A 25,439-nucleotide genomic window follows, 5' to 3' on the forward strand; every position below is an offset into this window, starting at 1 on the left:
AGGCAGCCAGAATTCTCTAATTTAACCCTATAAGGGCTCATTCAGATGAGCGTGAAATCAGGCACAGCACACGGACCCATTGATTTCACAGGGGCTGTTCACACATGCGTGAGTTTTCACGCAGCGAGAGTCCGTTGCATTAAACTCATTGCATAACCTATAATGGTGCTCTTGCATTTCACGCAACTACGAACCCATTGAAGTCAATGGGTGCATGAAAACCACGCTCTGCACACGGATTTGTACATCAATTCCATTGAAAAAAAAAAAGTGCTTTGCGTGTGCGTGAAAAACACACGCCACTCGCAAAGCACACTCATGCATAACACAACACACATGGACCAGATTTACACGTGTTTTTTACGAGCGTAAATCTGTCACGCTCGTGTGAAGCTGTCTTAAGCTGGATTCACATGGGAAGGAAATGCTGCAGAATTTCTGCATCGTTTCCGTAGCAATTCCTCAGCAAAATACTCCTGTTTTATGTGCGTATATTGCTGTGACTTTCACCCCTTCTACACTGAGAAGGCTGAAATCCTCAGTGAACATCCAGAACAGAATAAGCATGCTGCAGTTTTCATAAAAACGGAGCATGCTCTGATTTCCATCCGGAAAATGTTAAGCATGTCTGCAGCATTTCCTTTTCGTGTGAATCCAGCCTAAGGGTATGTTCACACGTACACATCCGTAACGGCTGAAATCACGGAGCTGTTTTCAGGAGAAAACAGCTCCGCAATTTCAGACATAATGGCAAGTGCAGGAGCTTTTCGCTGCATCCATTACGGACGTAATAGGAGCTATTTTTCCATGGAGTCAAGGGAAAACGGCTCCAATTACGTCTCAAGAAGTGACAGGCACTTCTTTGACGCGGGCGTCTTTTTTACGCAACGTCTTTTGACAGCGGCGCGTAAAAAAAATGACCGTCGGCACAGAACATCGAAAGCCCATTCAAATGAATGGGCAGATGTTTGCTGCCGCTTTGGAGCTGTATTTTCGGACGTAATTACGTCTGTAAATAGGGTGTGTGAACCCAGCCTAACCGTTTAAGAAAAACTCTGCTTCGGCCCTCTGAAGATATATAGGACACCGAATGCTCAGGACCCTCAGGCAGAGTCTGTATGCCCAAACTATCAGTGTGCTACTGATATTTTTTTCTAAAAGGTGCCCCAAGAGAATAATATTGGTGTGTTATGTCATTCATTTATACATCAGACATGAAGGATACACAGCATTGCATTTGGGGGTCATTATTGCAATTCGTCAGGTTGAAAAAAAAAAGTAATTGGGCTCCATGAGATTCATAGCCAAACATGGAAACAACATTAAGGTCAGTAAACATCATGTAGCACTGGTTCAACTAATTCTTCACAATTAGTACATACGACAGAAATCATATATTATTTTTATATATTGTGTATGAGTGATGCATAGTATAATATCACATTCAATACATTACAGCATAGCACAAAGGTTAAATGCACTGCATGAAAATAATGTTTCGTTATTTCAAACCAGTGAAATAATTTCTATGTATACTAAAAGCAGAAGCATGGGCAATGTGAAAATAATGTCATAACTACCGCGTACAAGCTGTTGTCACACCAGTGCCGAATTTCAGATATACCTGTAAAATACAGATAATTGTGACAGTCTACAGTTTTGCAATTGATCCCTGTCAGTGGAAAACGTGCACTGGATGACAGATCCGAGGAGACATTCGGAGACCAAATATTGGTTTTAATTTGTGAGTAAAACAATCAGTTCGTAAATAGAAGACTTCATGTATACAGTGTGTAAAGATATAAATGTAAGTGGAAAAGCAAATACATCTAAATAAATGTGACATTATTACCGAAACAAATACTGTCACTGGAATATATATATATATATATATATATACATATACATATGTGTGTATATATATATATATATATATATATATATATATATATGTGTGTGTGTGTGTATATATATATATATATATATATATATATATATATATATATATTGCTTGTACAATAAGTGGTTAACGCAAGCTAGAGTTTCAAATAAATGATCGAAATAAATGCACTGGAATAGTTTTGATTTATGTTTGCATTAATGATGATGCACAGCACTGTGGATCCAGCAGTGATGGAGTTAACATGAGCTCAGAGCTGCAGAGCCAGTGGCAGGAGCAGTGTATCCAGGTTCCCTTCTCTCCTCAGCACCACAGCACTCAGTGCTGATTGAGCAAAGAGTCAGGAGTGTCTTGTCTGTCTATGGGATCTTGGATGCTTTGAATGTGCCCGCAGAACCACCTGGTACCAAGCAGTGGTCACATCAAGCCCAGAGGTCCAACAGAATAGCATCCATATCAGCAACAGAAGCAGCAGCCAGTGTGCCCCTGAGGATTCTCTGGGAATTTCACCATGCGTCTGGTAATAGATCTAATTTCCTAAACCCAAACACTTAGCTGTGTGCGCCTTATAATTCTTTGTATATTTTATGTTGTCTTGTGTTTTTGAACTACCTGAATGTCATTGTACCTGCTGTGACAATCCTGCCGTTTGCTCGACTTGTCAGCACAAGATGCATAGGTAGATTTCCAACAGGGGACTCCAGGAGCAAGTTTGACTTTAGATGTGATCTCAATGCATTGAGTAATAGTTAAATGTAAAACTAGTAACTGGCAAGAATTTTTTAAAAAAAATAACTAATTATTCCATAAATAAATTTTTGAACACGCATTTATGTCTACTGAAAATCTACAACTAATTTGTTCAGTATGCCTCATGGTGAATTATTCTTCACGAATATTCAGACTGCAAAATACTAGTTATGATCATGTGAAAGCAATGGAATGAGGAAAACATTAAAAAGATGTATGATCAATTTTATAAATGATTCAAATTATTTCATTCGGTTGGATCCAATCATTTTGGTGCAATTGATGCATTATGGATGATGGTTCTTGGTTTTATTGTGGGAAGAATCAACATTGCTATTATTATAGATACAATTTATAGCCACCTTAACATGAGCACCACCCTTTATTCTGCATTAGCAGCTCAGTATTGTAAGAAATATATGTTGAAGGTCCAACCTTTGGACCACCTTAACTTAAGATCCAGCGTTCATTGAGTACAGGCAGTTCAGTACTGTAAGTCCAACCTGTACTCCACCTTAACTTGACGTCCATCCTCCATTGTGTATGAGCAATTCATTACTGTAAGAATTGGACATTAAATGTCCAACCTTAGGACCACCTTAACTTGAAGTGCAGCCTTTATTATGAATTAGCAGCTCAGTACGGAAGGAATTGTAGATTGAAGGTCCAATCTTTGGACCACCTTGACTTTGGGTCCAACCTTCAATGTGTATTAGCAGCTCGGTAATGAATTATACAGTGAAGGTCCATGGCTTGGACCATTGTGACTTGGGGTTCATCGTTCATACTCAGATTCATAATCTGTAAGTGTACAATTCCTACGGTACTGAGTACGAATAAAAAACGTGTTCTTTTTTAATATGGGATGTAGAGCTGTGATATTCAGTGTTGTAGTCCTGTAGGTCTCATGCTGGTCATTTTCTTCCAAGCAGTGTGTAGCTTCTTGAATTTAGTTCAGTATATTTTAGGTAGACCGTGAATCATTGTGGAACTAGAGTATTTTGTCTCATGCCTGGTAGGGTGTGAAAATATATAAAATATGTATGGTGAACTGAAAGCTGTTTTGTGCTTATGAAAACGGTTAAAAGGTTCTTGAAAGAAGCATTACTGTTCTCCCATTAACATCAAGTGTGAGAAACACTTTGTGAGATTTGCATTGCAATAAACAGCATTTGCCTGAGTCGTTCTCATCTGGGAAGTTGTTAAAAGTTCTAATCTGCCATTTCTAGTTACATCTATTTCTAGCAAAGCTGGGTGACATCCAATATGGTTGCTATTACATTTCTCCCATGGGTTTGTCAGTCCAGATCTGGCTAGTTATGTAGTGACCTATCCCTCTCATGTTACTAGAAGAGCAGGGACATTTTCTATTCAGGGCTCTAGGAAAGCTAGATGACAACACAAAAGGAGCTGCAATGGTTTTCAGATTGTTTTTATCCAGAATTTCGAGAAACAGATAAAACTCCAAAATGGCTGAACGTAATTTTTAACAACTTGACATGAAGGGACTTATTTTAGCAGTTAATGTACATAAATCAGCAATATATCAAGAGAAAAGCTGGAAGTACAGTATGTCATTCCAAATTTACCTTTAAACAATATATTCTGATTTTATATATGAGTACAGTTTACTTATACGACTAGGTTACATTCCCTTCAATGAAAACAATCCAACAGAAACAATATATTCTTCATATATATAATTAAATAAAAAATGCATGCATGCCACTAATATGTTGTGCATATGCCACACATGTGCCATTTATGCACTGGACACCTGCCCCACATGCCCTGCTCACACACTGGACATTTGCTCAGTCACACGTATCACACGTGGTGCACACGCTCGACTCACGCTGAACACATGCCACACATGCACCAGTGAGTGGTGCATGTGTCACTTTGTGTGAGACAAAGGACACATGCCAACACGGTACAAAGACTCAAGTTACACACTGATCACTCATACATTTGCCCTTTGCTGACTTCTTGCAGAATACCTGCATGCAGGGGAGTGACACGTCCCACTGACACAAAACCACGCTCACAGATATCGCATAAAAAAGTCACACTCACCACATGCGCACCATTCACACAAAGGACACATGTCCTATACTTGCTTTGCTCAGGTGCTGAACACATGCCACCCATGCACCACTCGCACATAGATAACGTGCCACACACACACACACACACACACCCCACACACACACACACACACACGTCTGACACACAGGACATAGATCACACAAGCTCCACTCCCATGCTGGAAGGATGATGCTCACCTGTCACTCACATGCTGGGTGCATGGCACCCATGTGCCACTCACACATAGAGCACATACCGCACACATGTCATTCACACACAGGATACGTGCTGGACACAAGCCTCACACATAGGACGAGTGCCACACACTTTCGAATCATACACTGGAGACAAGTTTTACACATGCCACTCATGCATAGGATAATGCAGCACACACCCCATTCATGGACCCATGCCTCCAGTGTATGTAACGCACACCAAACAAATGTCATATTACACACCAGTCACTCACACTTACCTGACTTTTGCCAAGTGCTGACTGACAGAGACATTTCCTGCTGACATCAAGCCATGCCCACATATAGCAAGTAAGTCACTCATTCTTCCAATGCCGTGGTACACTCTGTGACAGCCCCTACAAACCTATTATGGAAGAGAGAGGGCCCCTTTTCCCTCTGGATCCCTGTGCAGCTGCATCGGCGGTCCACCTTTGGTGCTGAGGGAAGCTGCTATTGTGGACATTCAGGTAAATGAGTCTGCCAGAACTGGTGCCGCTCTTACAGAGCAGCTCTCCGCTCTGGCTCACAGTGAATACTTCTGACCGGGAAACTCCCTGTATGGCATCAATATGCTCTTATAGCGCATATGGACAGGGGTTATCTTCATGATACAACCCATTTTAAAGACAATAATATATTGCATTTAACTGAATAGCAATTCTATAAAAGAGAGTCTTTAGGTTTAGTGCCCTTTTAAAGAGGACCTGTCAACTCTCCTGACATGTCTGTTTTAGTAAATACTTGTATTCCCCATGAAATAACAATTCTGGAACATATTTCCTTATACCTCTGCGCTTTTACATTCCTCTGTTATTCCTCTATGAAATGTATGAATAAATTGACAACTGGATGTTACCATTCCTCTTGTCAAAGGGATGTGTCTCTACAAAGTCTCACTCTGTCAGCACTGATTGGCCAGTATCAGTTTGTGTAATCACAGACCCCCAACTGGTAACACCCTGTTGTCAATTTATTCATACAATTCTAGGAGGAATAACAGAGGAACGGCACAATGTACATTTCTAAGAATTGTTATTTCCTGAGAAATACAATTAGTTTCTAAAACAGACATGTCAGAGGGGGTGACAGGTTGTATTTAAAGAATTGACATATCCGCAGGATATGCCATAAATTTCTGAAAGATGTGGGCCCAACTCCGTGACTCGCACCTCTATCAAGAATGGGGGTCACGCTGGTGAGGCAGCTGCTGATTCCATGGGGGACTAAGTGGTGAGGTGGCCACGCATGCATGTGTCTCTCTCCATTATGTTCTATGGAAGTTACAGAAATATTAAAGCAGCACTTATTTTCGATATAGGTGCACGTCCCGGGGCTGGGACCCGCATCTATCAGACATTTATGGTATATCCTGTGGATAATTATAAATTATAAATGTGGGAATAACTCTTTAAGAAAGATGTCCCTTTTACTTACTACAGAAATTAAGTAACCAATATGTAAAACTAATACATCTAAAAAGTGTATTACAATTACATTCGCATTATCAGCGATCCCTCATTTGTCATGACTATTGTTTGTCATTTTTATCCTACAGTGGTGACATTAAATTATCTTTGTAGGTGAAATGTAAATTACTTTACATGTACACAGCACATGACCTATACAAGATTTAACTGCTGTTAAATTATGCTGGATAGTGATTATGTACATTGTTTGTATGACTGACTGATATTTGATTTAATTTGTTTCTATGCTGAATAGTAATTAACATGTCGGAAAAATAATAATACCGCCTCTCGTACGAAAGGATAAAGCGGCTTTGACTACAGACCAAATATAACTCTCCCTATTCTAAACATATGCAAATGTTACTATGTGTGTTCCTTCCTATTGGCAGCAGAAATGCTGTGATGTCATAGAAGCTCATTGTAGCCAATAGAATTACAGCAATTGGCGGTGTGACCGAGAGGAATGTACTTGATTTTGCAAATTAGCTTCAACTATAAACGGAATAGTTTAATGGTTTACATATTTATGACCGTAAATCATTTACTTTTGTTAAACTAAAGTTCATTCATTCATTCATTCATGGTGGCTTTCCCCAATAGTATATACTGTGTTATTGTATTATGATTAGAAGCATAGATAGTGTAAACTGTGTGGATCTCCTGGTTCCCTCATAGAAATCACACACAAACGCCACTGACCTAAAAAACACAAGACAAAAGAAAAAAATGTCACCACAAAAATACTATATTGTTTGTAGTGCGTTCAAAATTTCACTTATTGTCTTCCAGATAACATCTGGCTGTAGCGTTTTTGGCCAACAAGCGCTATGTGTGAAGGCCCGTAAAATACATGCCCAATACAGCTAGTTTGACAGGAGTCATGCATTTTCAGTTTCGCAGCTTTGTCTGCAGAACACGCCTACATGCTTGTGTTAAATAACAGAAAAATAGACAGATGGCCACTTATTTGTGATTTCCCATCTGACCCTGGGGAAGATCCACGCAGAAAATTGAATACCTGACCACTACCAGATATCCTTGTTGGGATGATATTTCCATGAGGGAGCGAAATAGTGTAGGGGCAGAATTTATAATTTTATTGATCGGTAGGGTTGTATCTAGCCATCTTGAGCTGAGGTCAAGAGTGAAAAGCGCCCCTATGTTCACACTTTGCAGCTTAGAATACGGCATCAATATTTGATTGGTAGGGGTCTAACTTCCAGCACTCCAGCCAATCCGCTAAGTGAAGGGTGCGTAGCGTCCCCTTTATTGTTTACCAAGGCACAGTTGTGAATGCCTGGTAACGCAACTGCAGTGAACTGTAGTATCAGGCACAGCCACAATCACATGTACAGCGCTGACACTGGGTAAACAGTAAAGGAGATGTGGTTCTCGCTGGTGCACCAGGGTCCCTTCACTGAGACTATCGACAGAGGAGTGGGAGCCAGGCCCCCACTGATCAAATATTCATAACCTATCCTAAATATATGCCATCAATATTAAAATTCCAGAAAATATTTATTTATTTATTTTTAATAATAATTTTTATTAGCGTTTATACAATACAGACAGTAATACAGGTCAAGAGGAACAGAAAAGTCCTCAAATTATGGTGAAGTAGAGGACAGACCCCATTGGGTATACTAATATAACATTTTTAGCAAGTTTTCGCCATGATTTTACCTAAACATTGTCACAATTTTTTTTCTTTAGCAAAAATGACAGGATTATATTTTCTAGACATTTTTACCAAAATAGTTATGTGGCAACATTTTTTAAAACTGAACTTGTAGGGAATGTCCACACGTGGCGTATATGCTGCCTATTTTTCATCTTGAATTGCAGATGAAAAATCCACAGCGTATTACAGTAGCAGTAAAGTGGATAAGTTATAACAAATATCCACACGATACAGAACATTTCCGCACAGAAATTGACCTGCGGTGTCAATTTTTATATCCACAGCATGTAATTTTATTTTACGGGTTTTCACTGCCGTATTTACTCCTTTCAATGAGAGTGGTGAAATTCATGGTGAAAAAAAGCCGCTCAATGTGACAAATATGCAATAGCAGGAAGGCAGCAAATACATTTTCACAGAACTTTATATAAAAATTTAAATTGCATTCCATCCTGACAAACAAACATAATATTTTCCTGAAACAAATAACAACTTTGAATATATGTTTTGAGTAGAGGTGAAGACCACCCCAGTGCACCCATGAATAATGAACTGCAGTGTTTGCTGGGTAAAGACATCAGACTACACTAGAATGATAAAAACAGTAGCAAACAGATTAAAATATTGTCACCTTGCTATAAATACTAAATGTATACAGATGAATATGGAGATCTTGCTGTCTGGAACTATGAATATGTAAGGAGGAAGTTTGAGCGTGTCTAGCATTGTGAAGAATTGAGCAGAGCTCCAGACATGCCATAGGTCATGACATGCTTCAAATGACACTTCATAGAACTAATCAACCATGTAGCGCTTGGTGACTGGAACAAATTTCTTCTTTCAGCATAATCTTTCTGTCAATTAGAGGTTTTTTTTACATTTTTATAATGCCTTTATACTTATTATTTGACATAATAACAATTCTCTCTGAGCTTTGCAATTTGGAAATATAAATTTTCATAATGGTCACTATTATGAAAAGAAATAACTTTTGTTCTAATAGATGAATTATGTATATTAATGTGGCTTCGCTTTACTGACTACACATTCAAGTCTACTATTTTTTTTAAAATCAGATGAAAGTCAAACATGTTAATTATTTAGCAATACTCTGTTGTGGCACAGTGTAATGGATACAACTGCTGCAGTCCACACGCAGTGTGAGATGCTAGGTGAATCATATAGAGAAGCAGTTATTAATATTGCTCAGGATATAGATATATATATATATATATATATATATATACAGTCCAGGGTGGATGAACACAGCACTCCAAATGCAACAAATCAGGCCATGTGCTCGTTACCTGGGGGTGAATCAATTCCCCAATATCCAAATAGAAAAAAATGTAGAGCGTAGTAACGGCACTAGGACTTCAAGATAGATGAAAGCAAAAGTGGATTTATTTCACCTCAATACAGCAACGTTTCGGTTCAACAGGAACCTTTCTCAAGCCATAGTAAACTGAATAAAGTGTCAAACATTTATAGGAGGAGCATACATCAATTAGTAATAAAACAATTACATGTGTAAATCCATCAAAATATGTACAAAACATATACCAGTATTGAATGAAAACATTTCATAAAGTGCAGATCACTTTTCCACTGTGAAATATACAAAAGCAATAGAATATACATACAAAATGTAGTGATAATTACAAGAAACACTATAAATAAGGGCAATTTCCGATAATTGGAAGCAGGCAGAAGCTAATTATAATATAGCACCAATGTACTCACTGTAAATCATTCAATCTGTGAGGAGATGACAAGTGCGTCCGACACACACATGTGTGCGTCTAGTACGCATGTCCAAAGATGGCGCCCAAACCGGATGTTTACATCCGGTGGAACGCATCAGATAGCAGGTTCCTACTGCGCACGCGCCACGACGGAGCTTGCGTTCCACCGCTCCTGCGCATGCGCCAACCGGGACTAAGCTATTCAAAACCTAAGGATATCCGAAAATGACACAATATCCAAAATTAGACCATAATCGACACAATGCATTGGACTCAATTGTCCATCCATAATGAATTTATGCAGATATTGAATCGCCTATACAGATAGTAAGGCTAGAGCAAATAAAAATGTGTACAAGATGCAAAGCTGCTGATGTAATATACGACCCCCTAGTGGTAGAAGACTAAATCTACATGTCATATTGTCTAAATATGATATGATTGTAAATATCAATGGGAATATTACAAATATTCTATTAAAGGGAAATTTAAACACTCCAAACAAGGATATCAGATAGTCCCAATAAATAGCAAGGCAGAGAGAAACACATCTGCCAAAAATCGCCTAATATGGATGAATATCGACGCTAAACCCATATTTAAATGGAGAAATAAAGTAACATTTATTAAAAATACCAGGGAGGAAATACAAACATCAACAGCATTGCAACTATGTGGTCCGGATAAACAATAATTTTAGGTTTAAATTAGCTATCTCAATAGAGTTCTGCTACTGTGTATTCCAAGTGTAGCGTTGGTGCTTTTAATGGGAAGACTTCTGCCGCTATCCAATGTCTCTCGAAATTGTTTAACAAGCAGTTATGTATCTAAAACGTGGAAAAAAAACGTGGAAAAAAAAGGAAAAAAATATTAGTATACAAAATATGCCAATTAAAAACAAATATATTAAAAAATATATGTATATTCAACGAAGGTCAAAATAAGACCTCAGTTGAACTATACATTACAGACACAGATTATACCTTTGAGGACGTCAACCAATCATATCTCTAAAGAACCACGGGAGAGAATAGATATCAGTCACTATCTCAAATATGTGGGCCACAAGAATATTCTATGTTCAACCCCTTAGGAGACATGGTTTCCAATCTAAAAATCCACTCAAGCTCTTTCCTTTTGAGTACCAGACCCCTGTCACCGCCACGTCTCAGCTGGGGCACTGAGTCAATGACTCTAAATCTCAACTGTGATAAACTATGCTTCTTCTCAACAAAGTGTCTCGATACTGGTAGATCTTGTCTCTTAGTTTTAATGTTTGATTTGTGATTTCTCATCCTGAGACGTACCTCCGTAGTGGTCTCACCAACATAGTGAAGACCACATGGGCAGCTCAGCAGATAAATCACATAAGATGATTGGCACGTGAAAAAACCTTTAATCTTAATTGACTGGCCATTTTGTGGGTGACTAAAGGTGCTACCCTTGATCATCATATCACAGATGTTACAACCAAGACATGGGAAACACCCATGTTTAGGGGGGGCAAGAAACATCTGATTTTTCCGATGTGACCCGATGTCTGCCTTGACCAGAGAGTTTTTTAGTGTTTTACCTCTCCTATATGCCATCATAGGCCTCTCCTGGAATTCAGTAACCCCAGGAAGAGCTCTTTCCAACATCTTCCAATCCCTCCTCAGAATCCCACCAATCTGTGGGCTTAATGAGGAGAAAGTGGAGATAAATGGCAACCGAACATTCTTCTTAATAGCAATCTGACCACTGAGAAGGTCCTGTCTGTCCAGCAGATCCACCTTCCGTCTATTGGAATCCAGCACATAGTCTGGATACCCCCGATCTGAAATTTTTTTACACATTTGGTTAAGTCTTAAGGACACTTTATCTTCCTGACTCACCACCCTTTTAACTCGAATAAGCTGACTATAAGGTAATGACTTCAGCAACATACTTGGATGACCACTTGTAAAATGTAAGAGATTATTTCTGTCCGTTTTTTTAGAAAACAGGTCAGAAACCAATCCATTGTTGACAATAGAAATTCGGGTATCCAAAAATTCAATAGAACTTGTAGAGAAAGACATAGTAAATATAATTGTGGGATTCAAATCGTTAAGAAATGTGACAAACTCCTGTAGTTGAAGCATTGAGCCGGTCCATATGAGGAAGACATCGTCTATGTATCGCCACCACCGCAGCACTGAACTGAAGTGGTGGGACACATAAACAAGGCCCTCCTCAATGCGCCGCATGAAAATATTGGCATATGTGGGGGCCACATTGGACCCCATTGCCGTTCCTCTTTTCTGTAAATAAAAAGTGTCTCCTACTAAAAAATAATTTTTCACAAGAATAAATTCCAATAATGATCGAATAAACCCAATTTTATTCTCAGAAAAGCCAGACCTCTCTAGATAGAAAAGCGAGGCATCAATACCCTCCTGATGGGTGATTGAGGTATACAGACTACCCACATCAAGGGTAACCAGAACCGACCGGTCAGGAATCACCAGATCCTGAATCCTGACCAGGAAGTCCGAGGTGTCCCTGATGTAGGAGTCTGCACCAATGGCAAACTGCCTAAGAATTTTATCCAGAAATGTAGCAGCTGGGACAAATAGGGAATCACTCCCCGAGACAATAGGACGTCCAGGGGGCCGAGTGGGATCCTTGTGAATTTTGGGCAGTAAATAAAGAACGGGGGTCACAGGGAATTTCACTTGTAAAAAATCATGTAGATTCCTGTCAATAATTTTGCTCTTGAATGCATTGCCAATCAGGGTATCTAACTCACGAAGATACATGAACTTAGGGTCACCCAGAAGAACAGCATAGACATTACTATCATTCAGTTGTCTAGTCATTTCTTCCAGATAAAGGGAGGTGTCCATAACAACTATGGCACCCCCCTTATCTGCCGGTTTGATGGTAAGATCCCTACTATCTATCAATTCTTTAAGTGCCAAATTTTCTGTGTATGTCAAATTTCTCTGAGTAAACTGACCACTCTGCACTTTCCTCAATGAATTTATCTGTTCTCTAACAAGTAAAATATACGTTTCAACAGCATGGTTATTTTGGGGAGGTTGAAATTTACTCTTATTAAATAACCCATAATCCCTCAGATGGAGCATCTCACTAGCTGAAGTCATGGAAATTTCATCAGCGGATTGAGACTGTTCAGAAAAATATGCTTTAAGTCTCAATGATCTAAAAAAACATTCAAGGTCTAAATTTAATCTAAACCAATCAATAGGGTTATTTGGACAAAAAGATAGGCCACGGTTAAGCACTTTAACCTGTGAATCGGTTAATATACATGACGAAATATTCACCACTAGATCTGGGGTTTTTTCTTTCTGGTCTGGTATTGCCGTATCCCCCGTGCTGGAGTCGACCTGCCTCTGGTTCTGTTGGTACTCGCTCTTCCTCCTATGTTTCCTCCCGCCCCGGCGGGTTCGCTTTCTCCTAAAATAGGGGTGTCCATGTTGTCCCCTAAAAAAGGAACATTATACTGGTCATCAGAGAATTCTGAATCCGTGACGTATGGCTCAGCTCCCCTGTATCTTCTTCTGGGTCCTCTTTCGATCCTCCTGGGACCCCTTGGGTCAGCCTCTTCACCCTGCCAGCAATAGATTTTGCCAGTGGCGTAATCATCTAGATCTCGCTGCCATTTCTGGCGTTTGGTCTTCTCAATGTCGCTGCAGAACTTCTGTAAATATAAAGCAACTTTATCTCTCAGGTTAGAGAAATCTTGTGTGGACATCATCTCTCTCAGCTGAGCCTCTTTCTCGCTCACACGTATTTTCACCAGATCGATCTCCTTCTGTAAGAACTCCAGGTTTAACAACAGAAGGTCTTGGGAGTATTTATTTGAGATAGCTTCAAACCTCTCCTTAAATGCTGTATTAGCAGGGAAGAGATTGGGTCTCAAATGCGAACGCATGCCACGCGGTATACGGAGACATCTGTAATACTCGCCAAGTGTTGATAAATGTAGCTCAAGGGAAATTGACCTCTTGGAATCTGCCTCCCATTTTCTCCGTACGTTTTCAACGGTGGGAACACTTAGAAAGGTGACATCTCCCGATAGACCTTGTAGGATACGGTCGGCGTCCTCTCTGGTATAAGTAAAAACTTGAGGCGTAATCACACCTATATCCAGCTCATCCTCAGTAGACATAATCAAAGCAATAATATAAGCAGGGTGCACGTGTCCGATTCAAACAAACACAGTCCAGGGTGGATGAACACAGCACTCCAAATGCAACAAATCAGGCCATGTGCTCGTTACCTGGGGGTGAATCAATTCCCCAATATCCAAATAGAAAAAAATGTAGAGCGTAGTAACGGCACTAGGACTTCAAGATAGATGAAAGCAAAAGTGGATTTATTTCACCTCAATACAGCAACGTTTCGGTTCAACAGGAACCTTTCTCAAGCCATAACAAACTGAATAAAGTGTCAAGCATTTATAGGAGGAGCATACATCAATTAGTAATAAAACAATTACATGTGTAAATCCATCAAAATATGTACAAAACATATACCAGTATTGAATGAAAACATTTCATAAAGTGCAGATCACTTTTCCACTGTGAAATATACAAAAGCAATAGAATATACATACAAAATGTAGTGATAATTACAAGAAACACTATAAATAAGGGCAATTTCCGATAATTGGAAGCAGGCAGAAGCTAATTATAATATAGCACCAATGTACTCACTGTAAATCATTCAATCTGTGAGGAGATGACAAGTGCGTCCGACACACACATGTGTGCGTCTAGTACGCATGTCCAAAGATGGCGCCCAAACCGGATGTTTACATCCGGTGGAACGCATCAGATAGCAGGTTCCTACTGCGCACGCGCCACGACGGAGCTTGCGTTCCACCGCTCCTGCGCATGCGCCAACCGGGACTAAGCTATTCAAAACCTAAGGATATCCGAAAATGACACAATATCCAAAATTAGACCATAATCGACACAATGCATTGGACTCAATTGTCCATCCATAATGAATTTATGCAGATATTGAATCGCCTATACAGATAGTAAGGCTAGAGCAAATAAAAATGTGTACAAGATGCAAAGCTGCTGATGTAATATACGACCCCCTAGTGGTAGAAGACTAAATCTACATGTCATATTGTCTAAATATGATATGATTGTAAATATCAATGGGAATATTACAAATATTCTATTAAAGGGAAATTTAAACACTCCAAACAAGGATATCAGATAGTCCCAATAAATAGCAAGGCAGAGAGAAACACATCTGCCAAAAATCGCCTAATATGGATGAATATCGACGCTAAACCCATATTTAAATGGAGAAATAAAGTAACATTTATTAAAAATACCAGGGAGGAAATACAAACATCAACAGCATTGCAACTATGTGGTCCGGATAAACAATAATTTTAGGTTTAAATTAGCTATCTCAATAGAGTTCTGCTACTGTGTATTCCAAGTGTAGCGTTGGTGCTTTTAATGGGAAGACTTCTGCCGCTATCCAATGTCTCTCAAAATTGTTTAACAAGCAGTTATGTATCTAAAACGTGGAAAAAAAACGTGGAAAAAAAAGTGGAAAAAAAGATTTTTAGATTGGAAACCATGTCTCCTAAGGGGTTGAACATAGAATATTCTTGTGGCCCACATATTTGAGATAGTGACTGATATCTATTCTCTCCCGTGGTTCTTTAGAGATATGATTGGTTGACGTCCTCAAAGGTATAATCTGTGTCTGTAATGTATAGTTCAACTGAGGTCTTATTTTGACCTTCGTTGAATATACATATATTTTTTAATATATTTGTTTTTAATTGGCATATTTTGTATACTAATATTTTTTTCCTTTTTTTTCACGTTTTTTTTCCACGTTTTAGATACATAACTGCTTGTTAAACAATTTTGAGAGACATTGGATAGCGGCAGAAGTCTTCCCATTAAAAGCACCAACGCTACACTTGGAATACACAGTAGCAGAACTCTATTGAGATAGCTAATTTAAACCTAAAATTATTGTTTATCCGGACCACATAGTTGCAATGCTGTTGATGTTTGTATTTCCTCCCTGGTATTTTTAATAAATGTTACTTTATTTCTCCATTTAAATATGGGTTTAGCGTCGATATTCATCCATATTAGGCGATTTTTGGCAGATGTGTTTCTCTCTGCCTTGCTATTTATTGGGACTATCTGATATCCTTGTTTGGAGTGTTTAAATTTCCCTTTAATAGAATATTTGTAATATTCCCATTGATATTTACAATCATATCATATTTAGACAATATGACATGTAGATTTAGTCTTCTACCACTAGGGGGTCGTATATTACATCAGCAGCTTTGCATCTTGTACACATTTTTATTTGCTCTAGCCTTACTATCTGTATAGGCGATTCAATATCTGCATAAATTCATTATGGATGGACAATTGAGTCCAATGCATTGTGTCGATTATGGTCTAATTTTGGATATTGTGTCATTTTCGGATATCCTTAGGTTTTGAATAGCTTAGTCCCGGTTGGCGCATGCGCAGGAGCGGTGGAACGCAAGCTCCGTCGTGGCGCGTGCGCAGTAGGAACCTGCTATCTGATGCGTTCCACCGGATGTAAACATCCGGTTTGGGCGCCATCTTTGGACATGCGTACTAGACGCACACATGTGTGTGTCGGACGCACTTGTCATCTCCTCACAGATTGAATGATTTACAGTGAGTACATTGGTGCTATATTATAATTAGCTTCTGCCTGCTTCCAATTATCGGAAATTGCCCTTATTTATAGTGTTTCTTGTAATTATCACTACATTTTGTATGTATATTCTATTGCTTTTGTATATTTCACAGTGGAAAAGTGATCTGCACTTTATGAAATGTTTTCATTCAATACTGGTATATGTTTTGTACATATTTTGATGGATTTACACATGTAATTGTTTTATTACTAATTGATGTATGCTCCTCCTATAAATGTTTGACACTTTATTCAGTTTACTATGGCTTGAGAAAGGTTCCTGTTGAACTGAAACGTTGCTGTATTGAGGTGAAATAAATCCACTTTTGCTTTCATCTATCTTGAAGTCCTAGTGCCGTTACTACGCTCTACATTTTTATATATATATATATATATATATATATATATATATATATATATATATATATATATATATATATATATACATATACAAGTTGAATCCCCTTCTAACCCTGTACATTACACAGAAAACATATATCTATCATCAAAAGCTTCCAGTCTTTTCAAATTTACTATATGAGTAAATCCTGGCTCTAATGACCCCAATGAATATCTTTCAGGCCGAAACAGGCAAAAGTCAGGTAAAATTCAAACACCTTGAAATAAAACAAAAGTATATAACGTTTTTTACCGCTCAAACAGCACCGAGAAACACAGTCCAACCTGTAGTCGTATAGATGTTTCTGCTCAGTCCACAAGCAATAGACAATCTACAATCCAGAGAAGGTGTGTGCAGTAGTTCTGGTTCTTGTAGTGCCACGGAGCTCTAAAGTGTACCCCAATGTTCAATCTCCAGGCAGGATAAATCCTATGACTCCAATAGAGAAAAGGAGAAATAGTGCAACACCCTCTGTTTTTTTTTCGCAATACGCAAGATTTATTCCATACTTACACGAAAATAGAAGATTAAAAACATTAGCGATTCAAATAAAATCAGTAGCAGCACATCAAACAAACTCGCCCAAATTAATGAAACCTATGTAGGAAACAAAGGACGGTCAAGCTTAAAATGCAGAATGGAAATGTATAAATCCCTTATCTTTAAAGCATGCCTAATTTTTTTTTATATATATAATTCCAATAGTGTATGCAAAGATAATAAACTTGGTAATATATCTTGTAAAATAAACAGATGTATTTGTTTTATACCAGGCTGCTGCACTGTTTGTAAGCTCTGCACTCACTGAAAAACCAGGACAGCTATGAGGCATGAAAATCGTGGGAGAATTCTGTTGAGAGGTTTCAGCATATCGGACAGCAGCCATGTGCTTTGCTACAGGAGTCTGTTGTCCAAGTGCAGGTTCCTTTTTGGAAAGGGGTTCAATTTATGAGAATACTGAAATCCAGTATAGGTACAGTGTAGTATAGGTACAGTCCGTTCATGGCGGGTAAAGAAAGCTGGCTGGATTGTTATGGAAACCCGGTGTAAAACAAAAATGGCTGGGTTGTTAGGGGAACCTGGTGTAAAACTATGTGTATGTCAGTGAGGCTAAGAATGAAGAACCTGTAAGCTTCTATTGGCTAATACGTGTCATCTGATGTGATATGGAGGAGGACCCTTGATGTGGAAGCCAGTGGTGCCATATTTGCAATTTTTTTTTTAATATGTCGAGAACGGTAGGTCCTAGAGATCTCAGAGTTACCCTACTTCGCACGGGTCTATTTGTTTGTTGTGTGTGTGGTTGTTTCCTACCGATATGCCTCAGTCTGCTGGGGAGTTTCAGCAAATTGCTGTTTGCTGTGACATATATTGTCAGCCATGAGATGGGCCTGGGTCTGCTGAGAGGTGTCAGCAGCTCTGGCAGCAGCCATGCACTTTGCTGCAGGAGTCTTTCAACCAAGTAAAGGGTTTACTTTTTAGAGGCATGACTGGTATAGAAGGGTTTCAATTTATGAAATTGCTCAAATCCAGTATAGGTACAGTGCAGCATAGGTACAGTCCATTCACGTTGTTATGGAAACCTGGTCTAAAACTGTGTGTATGTGAGTGAAGCTAAGACTGAACGACCTGCAAGCTTCTATTGGCTAATACGGGTAATCTGATGTTATATGGAGGAAGGTCCTTGATGTGGAAGCCAATGATGCCATATTTGCTTTTGGGAATATGTCAAGAACAGTAGGCCCTAGAGAGCTGAAACCTGGCTAAAACCATTGGAAGCTTGTGATTTACTTATGTGCCAAATGTGGTGCAAATTGACTAGTCGTTTGCCCGTGCATAAAGAACATGCAACAGACAACATAAATAAATTTTTATATATATACAGTGAAGGAAATAAGTATTTGATCCCTTGCTGATTTTGTAAGTTTGCCCACTGTCAAAGACATGAGCAGTCTAGAATTTTTAGGCTAGGTTAATTTTATCAGTGAGAGATAGATTATATAAAAAAAAAAAAAGAAAATCACATTGTCAAAATTATATATATTTATTTGCATTGTGCACAGAGAAATAAGTATTTGATCCCTTTGGCAAACAAGACTTAATACTTGGTGGCAAAACCCTTGTTGGCAAGCACAGCAGTCAGACATTTTTTGTAGTTGATGATGAGGTTTGCACACATGTTAGATGGAATTTTGGCCCACTCCTCTTTGCAGATAATCTGTAAATCATTAAGATTTCGAGGTTGTCGCTTGGCAACTCGGATCTTCAGCTCCCTCCATAAGTTTTCGATGGGATTAAGGTCTGGAGACTGGCTAGGCCACTCCATGACCTTAATGTGCTTCTTTTTGAGCCACTCCTTTGTTGCCTTGGCTGTATGTTTCAGGTGATTGTCGTGCTGGAAGACCCAGCCACGAGCCATTTTTAATGTCCTGGTTGAGGGAAGGAGGTTGTCACTTAGGATTTGACGGTACATGGCTCCATCCATTCTCCCATTGATGCGGTGAAGTAGTCCTGTGCCCTTAGCAGAGAAACACCCCCAAAAAATAATGTTTCCACCTCCATGCTTGACATTGGGGACGGTGTTCTTTGGGTCATAGGCAGCATTTCTCTTCCTCCAAACACGGCGAGTAGAGTTAATGCCAAAGAGCTCAATTTTAGTCTCATCTGACCACAGCACCTTCTCCCAATCACTCTCAGAATCATCCAGATGTTCATTTTCAAACTTCAGACGGGCCTGTACATGTGCCTTCTTGAGCAGGGGGACCTTGCGGGCACTGCAGGATTTTAATCCATTACGGCGTAATGTGTTACCAATGGTTTTCTTGGTGACTGTGGTCCCAGCTGCCTTGAGATCATTAACAAGTTCCCCCCGTGTAGTTTTCGGCTGAGCTCTCACCTTCCTCAGGATCAAGGATACCGCACGAGTTGAGCTTTTGCATGGAGCCCCAGATCGATGTCGATTGACAGTCATTTTGTATGTCTTCCATTTTCTTACTATTGCACCAACAGTTGTCTCCTTCTCACCCAGCGTCTTACTTATGGTTTTGCAGCCCATTCCAGCCTTGTGCAGGTTTATGATCTTGTCCCTGACATCCTTAGAAAGCTCTTTGGTCTTGCCCATGTTGTAGAGGTTAGAGTCAGACTGATTAATTGAGTCTGTGGACAGGAATCTTTTATACAGGTGACCATTTAAGACAGCTGTCTTTAATGCAGGCGCCAAGTTGATTTGGAGCGTGTAAGTGGTCTGGAGGAGGCTGAACTCTTAATGGTTGGTAGGGGATCAAATACTTATTTCTCTGTGCACAATGCAAATAAATATATATAATTTTGATAATGTGATTTTCTTTTTTTTTTTTTATGTAATCTATCTCTCACTGGTAAAATTAACCTAGCCTAAAAATTCTAGACTGTTCATGTCTTTGACAGTGGGCAAACTTACAAAATCAGCAAGGGATCAAATACTTATTTCCTTCACTGTATAAAGATACTAGAAAAAGTACCCGGCGCTGCCCGGGTATAACGTGTCGGTCTGTCTGTTTGTGTGTTCATTAGATTTGTACCAAGGGTGCCCAGGGGGCTAATACATGACCTCATATTTTCTTGGTTTATGGGGAAATCGCTAGTAGCCCTATATACTCTGGCAGTTACACGCGTTTTATTTTTATTTTAACTTCCTAAACACCTGACAGCTAAACTGGTAGGAAATTAAGTCATACGGCTTTTACAGAGCCTGCTGATTAACAACATTTACAGTTTTACCAGTTGGCCATAGACTATGGTTCGATCATAATTGAAAACAGCATCATGCATGAAAGCCCACTCATTAGCACGCTAAACATGATGTGCTCTATCAGCTTGCTGACTGGCCTGGGTTCGGGCAGGAGTCTCTGCACTTCTGAGAGCCACCTGCCCAATCTGTTGCTGAGAAAGCCAGAGTTTGCTGAGGAGTTTCAGCAGCTCGAGCAACAGTATGACACATTTGATCAGCTTGTAGGTGGGCAAGAGGAGTCTCTGCAGCTAGTAATGCAGCTTTCCTCCTGGCCATCAGTAACCTGATTGGCTGCTATGGGTAACCGCTCCCCTGTAACTTCCCTTCTAGGATTATCTTGTAACGTGCACTACTTGCTACTGCCAGATGAAAACAACTTTACTATAAAAGTGAATGTCTGTATTCGCTTTTATAGTATTGGATCGTTATCTTGTGATAATGGCTGATAACAGAGAACAACAGCAAGGTCGGGACTTTTATGAAAACCTTCCTGAACACCTGATGTACCTATGTGTCAAATTTGGGGTCAAATAATTCAGGTATTTGGATGCCTACAGAGGACAACAAACAGACAATCACTATAATGGCTGATAACAGAGAACAATGTCAAGGTTGGGACATTTATGAAAAGCTTCCCGGACACCCGATGTACCTATGTGTCAAATTTGGAGTCAAATTTGTATATATATACAGTTAGGTCCAGAATTATTTGTGCAGTGACACAAGTCTTTGGCATTTTAGCTGTTTACCAAAACATATTGAATATACAGTTATATAATAAAAATGGGCTTAAAGTGCGGACTCTCAGCTTTAATTTGAGGGTATTCACATCCTAATTTGAGGAAGAGTTTAGAAATTACAGCTCTTTAATATGTAGCTGACTCTTTTCCAAAGGACCAAAGGTAATTGGTCAATTCTCTAAAAATCGATTTTAATGGGCTGCATGGGCTATTCCCTCATTAATCCATCATCAATTAAGCGGGTAAAAGGTCTGGAGTTGATTCCAGGTGTGGCATTTGCATTTGGAAGCTGTTGCCGTGAACCCACAACATGAGGTGAAAAAAAAGAGCGCACTGGTGATCTCGTGAACTCCAAAAGGCCTGGACGTTCATGGAAGACAGTGGTGGATGATCGCAGAATCCTTTCTATGGTGAAGAAAAACCACTGTACAACATCTATCCAAGTGAAGAACACTCTCCTGGAAGTAAGTGTATCAGTATCTAAGTCTACCATAAAGGGAAGACTTCAAGAGAGAAAATACAGAGGGTTCACCACAAGGTGCAGACCATTAATCAGCCTCAAGAATAGAAAGGCCAGATTAGACTGTGCCAAACAACATGTAAAGAAGCCAAATATAATGGTGGTTTCTCTTGGCTCAAATACCCACAAAATCTCTCTCAGACCGGAGCAGGCAAAACTAAATTGGGTATGATCCAACAAATACCCTAAATAGCATATATAAAGTACAGTGAAGTTTACCGCTCAGACGGCACTGGTAACAGTCCAATATCATTCAGTATGGGCTCTCTCCCAGAAAAATGCAGTGGACAGTCCGCAATCCAATGAGGGTGTGGATGGTAATTCTTATCCTTGTAGTTCCACCAAGCTCCTTATCGTCTCCCTCCACATTCAAAGAACTCCTGGTAGGAAAAGGATCTTATGTCTCTAATAGATGGAAAAAGGAAGACACATAGTGCAACACCCTCTGCAAAAAAGATTGCTCCACGCCAAGTTTAATCCATACTCACAGAAGTAACAAGAAATAAAAGCATCAAGGTAAGTAAAAATCTTTAAAATTTCTAGGCGCCACGCCAAACACTCTCGCCCGACCCTGGGTTTCGCCCTTCCGGCTTCCTCTGGGGCATCTATATTTATTATTTGTTGTGTTTTTATATGCTTGTCATAACACTTCATTTGTTATGTGTTAATCTCTAAAAAAGTTATTTTCAGGATCTAATATTGAGTAAAATGAATATCGTTTTGTGCAGTAATATAATATTGACTGAGCCTATGGCAGTGTGTGACGACACTGTTTAATGTGAATGTCTTCTAGCATTGGCTGGTCTTCTGTCCATGCTCGGAGAACCATATTTTTCATTGACCTCTGGGAAAAAAGACTTGGAAACTTCTTTCAGCACATTGACAATATGGCATATTATTACACATTTCCACAAACCCAAAGTCACCACTTCAGCCAATCTCAGGCTTGTTTGCTGTTTGGGCATTGATACTAACTACCTTGATGCTTTTATTTCTTGTTACTTCTGTGAGTATGGATTAAACTTGGCGTGGAGCAATCTTTTTTGCAGAGGGTGTTGCACTATGTGTCTTCCTTTTTCCATCTATTAGAGACATAAGATCCTTTTCCTACCAGGAGTTCTTTGAATGTGGAGGGAGACGATAAGGAGCTTGGTGGAACTACAAGGATAAGAATTACCATCCACACCCTCATTGGATTGCGGACTGTCCACTGCATTTTTCTGGGAGAGAGCCCATACTGAATGATATTGGACTGTTACCAGTGCCGTCTGAGCGGTAAACTTCACTGTACTTTATGTAAAGAAGCCAGCCCAGTTCTGGAACAGCATTCTTTGGACAGATGAAACTAAGATCAACCTGTACCAGAATGATGGGTGTAAGAATATATGGAGAAGGCTTGGAACGGCTTATGATCCAAAGCACACCACATCCTCTGTAAAACATGGTGGAGGCAGTGTGATGACATGGACACGCATGGCTGCCAAAGGCACTGGGTCACTAGTGTTTATTGATGATGTGACTGAAGGCAGAAGCAGCCGGATGAATTCTGAAGTGTTCAGGGATATACTTTTTGCTCAGATTCAACCAAATGCAGCAAGGTTGATTGGACAGTACAGATGGACAATGACCCAAAACATACTGCGAAAGCAACCCGGGAGTTTTTTAAGGCAAAGAAGTGGAATATTGTGCAATGGCCAAGTCAATCACCAGATCTCACATGATCGAACTGCATTTCACTTGCTTGAGACAAAACTTAAGGCAGAAAGACCCACAAACAAGCAGAAACTGAAGACAGCGGCAGTAAAGGCCGGCAAAGCATCACAAAGAAGGAAACCCAGCGTTTGGTGATGTCCATGGGTTCCAGACTTCAGGCAGTCATTGCCTGCAAAGGATTCTCTACAAAGTATTAAAAAAATACATTTTATTTATGGTAATGTTAATTTCTCCAATTACTTTTGAGCTCCTGAAATGAGGAGGCTGTGTAGAAAAATGGTTGCAATTCCTAAACGTTTTATAGGATATTTTTGTGCAACCCCTTGAATTAAACCTGAAAGTCTACACTTCAATTGCATCTCAGTTGTTTCATTTCAAATCCAACGTGGTGACATGCAGAGCCCAAATCATGAAGATTGTGTCACTGTCCAAATAATTCTGGACATAACTGTATAAATTGGACAAAGCAATGGCAACATTGATCTAATTTTATTCCTTTAAGTTAGTAAAATGGGGCAGCACAGTGGCTCTGTAGTTATCATTGTTGCCTTGCAGCGCTGGAGTGCTATATTCAAAAACAACCACGGACAACATCTGCATGGAGTTTTTATGTTTTCCCCATTATTACATGGGTTTTCTTCCGGGCAGTCCGGTTTACTCCCTCGCTCCAAAGACACACTGATATGTTAATTGGCTACCTGTAAAATTGCCCCTAGTTTATATCCCAGATAGGAAAATTAGATTGTGAGCCTCGTTGGAGACAGAGACTGATGTGAATGGTGACAACCCTTGTAATGCGCTCCGGAATATGTTGTGGCTATATAAGCAACAGAAATAAATAAACTTTTACACAACTACAAAACTGAATTCTTCTTTCTGCATATGGTAACTGAGTTCATAGTGTAAAGCTACATAAACACAACAGTAAAAAAAAAATGGCCATTAAAAACTGATCAACGGTCAGTTTTTCATTAATTTTTTGCATAAGTGTGTCTCCAAATTTACATTAATTTCCAGTCCGTCTCCAGTTTTAATGGCCGTTAGTCATTCGTTTGCCATCTGTTTTTCATGTCCATTAAAAAAATATTGATGGATTTAATGTGTCAGGTTTTTTTTTATCCTAACCCTCTGAAAATACACAGTGCCTATGTAGATAGTGCCGCAATGCCCCTGTTGATAGTGCCACAGAGCCCACTGTAGATAGTCCCCACATAGTGCCACAGTGCCCACTGTAGATAGTCCCCACATAGTACCACAGTGCCCACTGTAGATAGTGCCACAGGGCCAATGTATGAACAGTGATGTCAGGGGCTCCCTCTAGGAGTGGAATCTCCGGCCAGAGTGTTGGCAACGCTCTGACTGGGGATTCAGCTCCAGGAACAGCCCCTGATGTCACTGTCCATATATGTATAGTGACGCCAGGGGCTCCTCCAGGAGCGGAATCCCAGTCCAGAGCGCCGCCAATGCTCAGGCCGGGGATTCAGCTCCAGGAGGAGCCCGTGACGTCACTGTCCATATATGGACAGTGACGTCAAGGGCTTTCCCAAGACAGGAGTCTATGGCCACAGAGCCGTAAAGATGCTTCCCCGGGCTCAACGCTTAAAGTTGTGCTGTGCCCAGGGAGTACTCTTGTGAGGGCCAGGATCAGTTTTTAATGGCCGTCACAAGGATTGATTCCTGAAAAACGGCCATTAAAGCCTGATCCATT

At 39.7% G+C, this 25,439-nt stretch overlaps 1 protein-coding gene across 1 annotated transcript in view; it reads left to right on the forward strand.

The window, feature by feature from the left end:
* Positions 1–2,174: 2,174 nt before the first annotated feature.
* SCHIP1 (schwannomin interacting protein 1) overlaps positions 2,175–25,439 on the forward strand; it is a 508,162-nt gene continuing 484,897 nt past the window's right edge. The window contains exon 1 of the mRNA XM_075861554.1: positions 2,175–2,420. Within this exon, the coding sequence (XP_075717669.1) occupies positions 2,412–2,420 (9 nt within the window). The 5' untranslated portion in view covers positions 2,175–2,411. The remainder of the gene's footprint in view (positions 2,421–25,439) is intronic.

This window comes from Rhinoderma darwinii, chromosome 4, assembly GCF_050947455.1.
Source record: "Rhinoderma darwinii isolate aRhiDar2 chromosome 4, aRhiDar2.hap1, whole genome shotgun sequence".
Taxonomy (NCBI): Eukaryota; Metazoa; Chordata; class Amphibia; order Anura; family Rhinodermatidae; genus Rhinoderma; species Rhinoderma darwinii.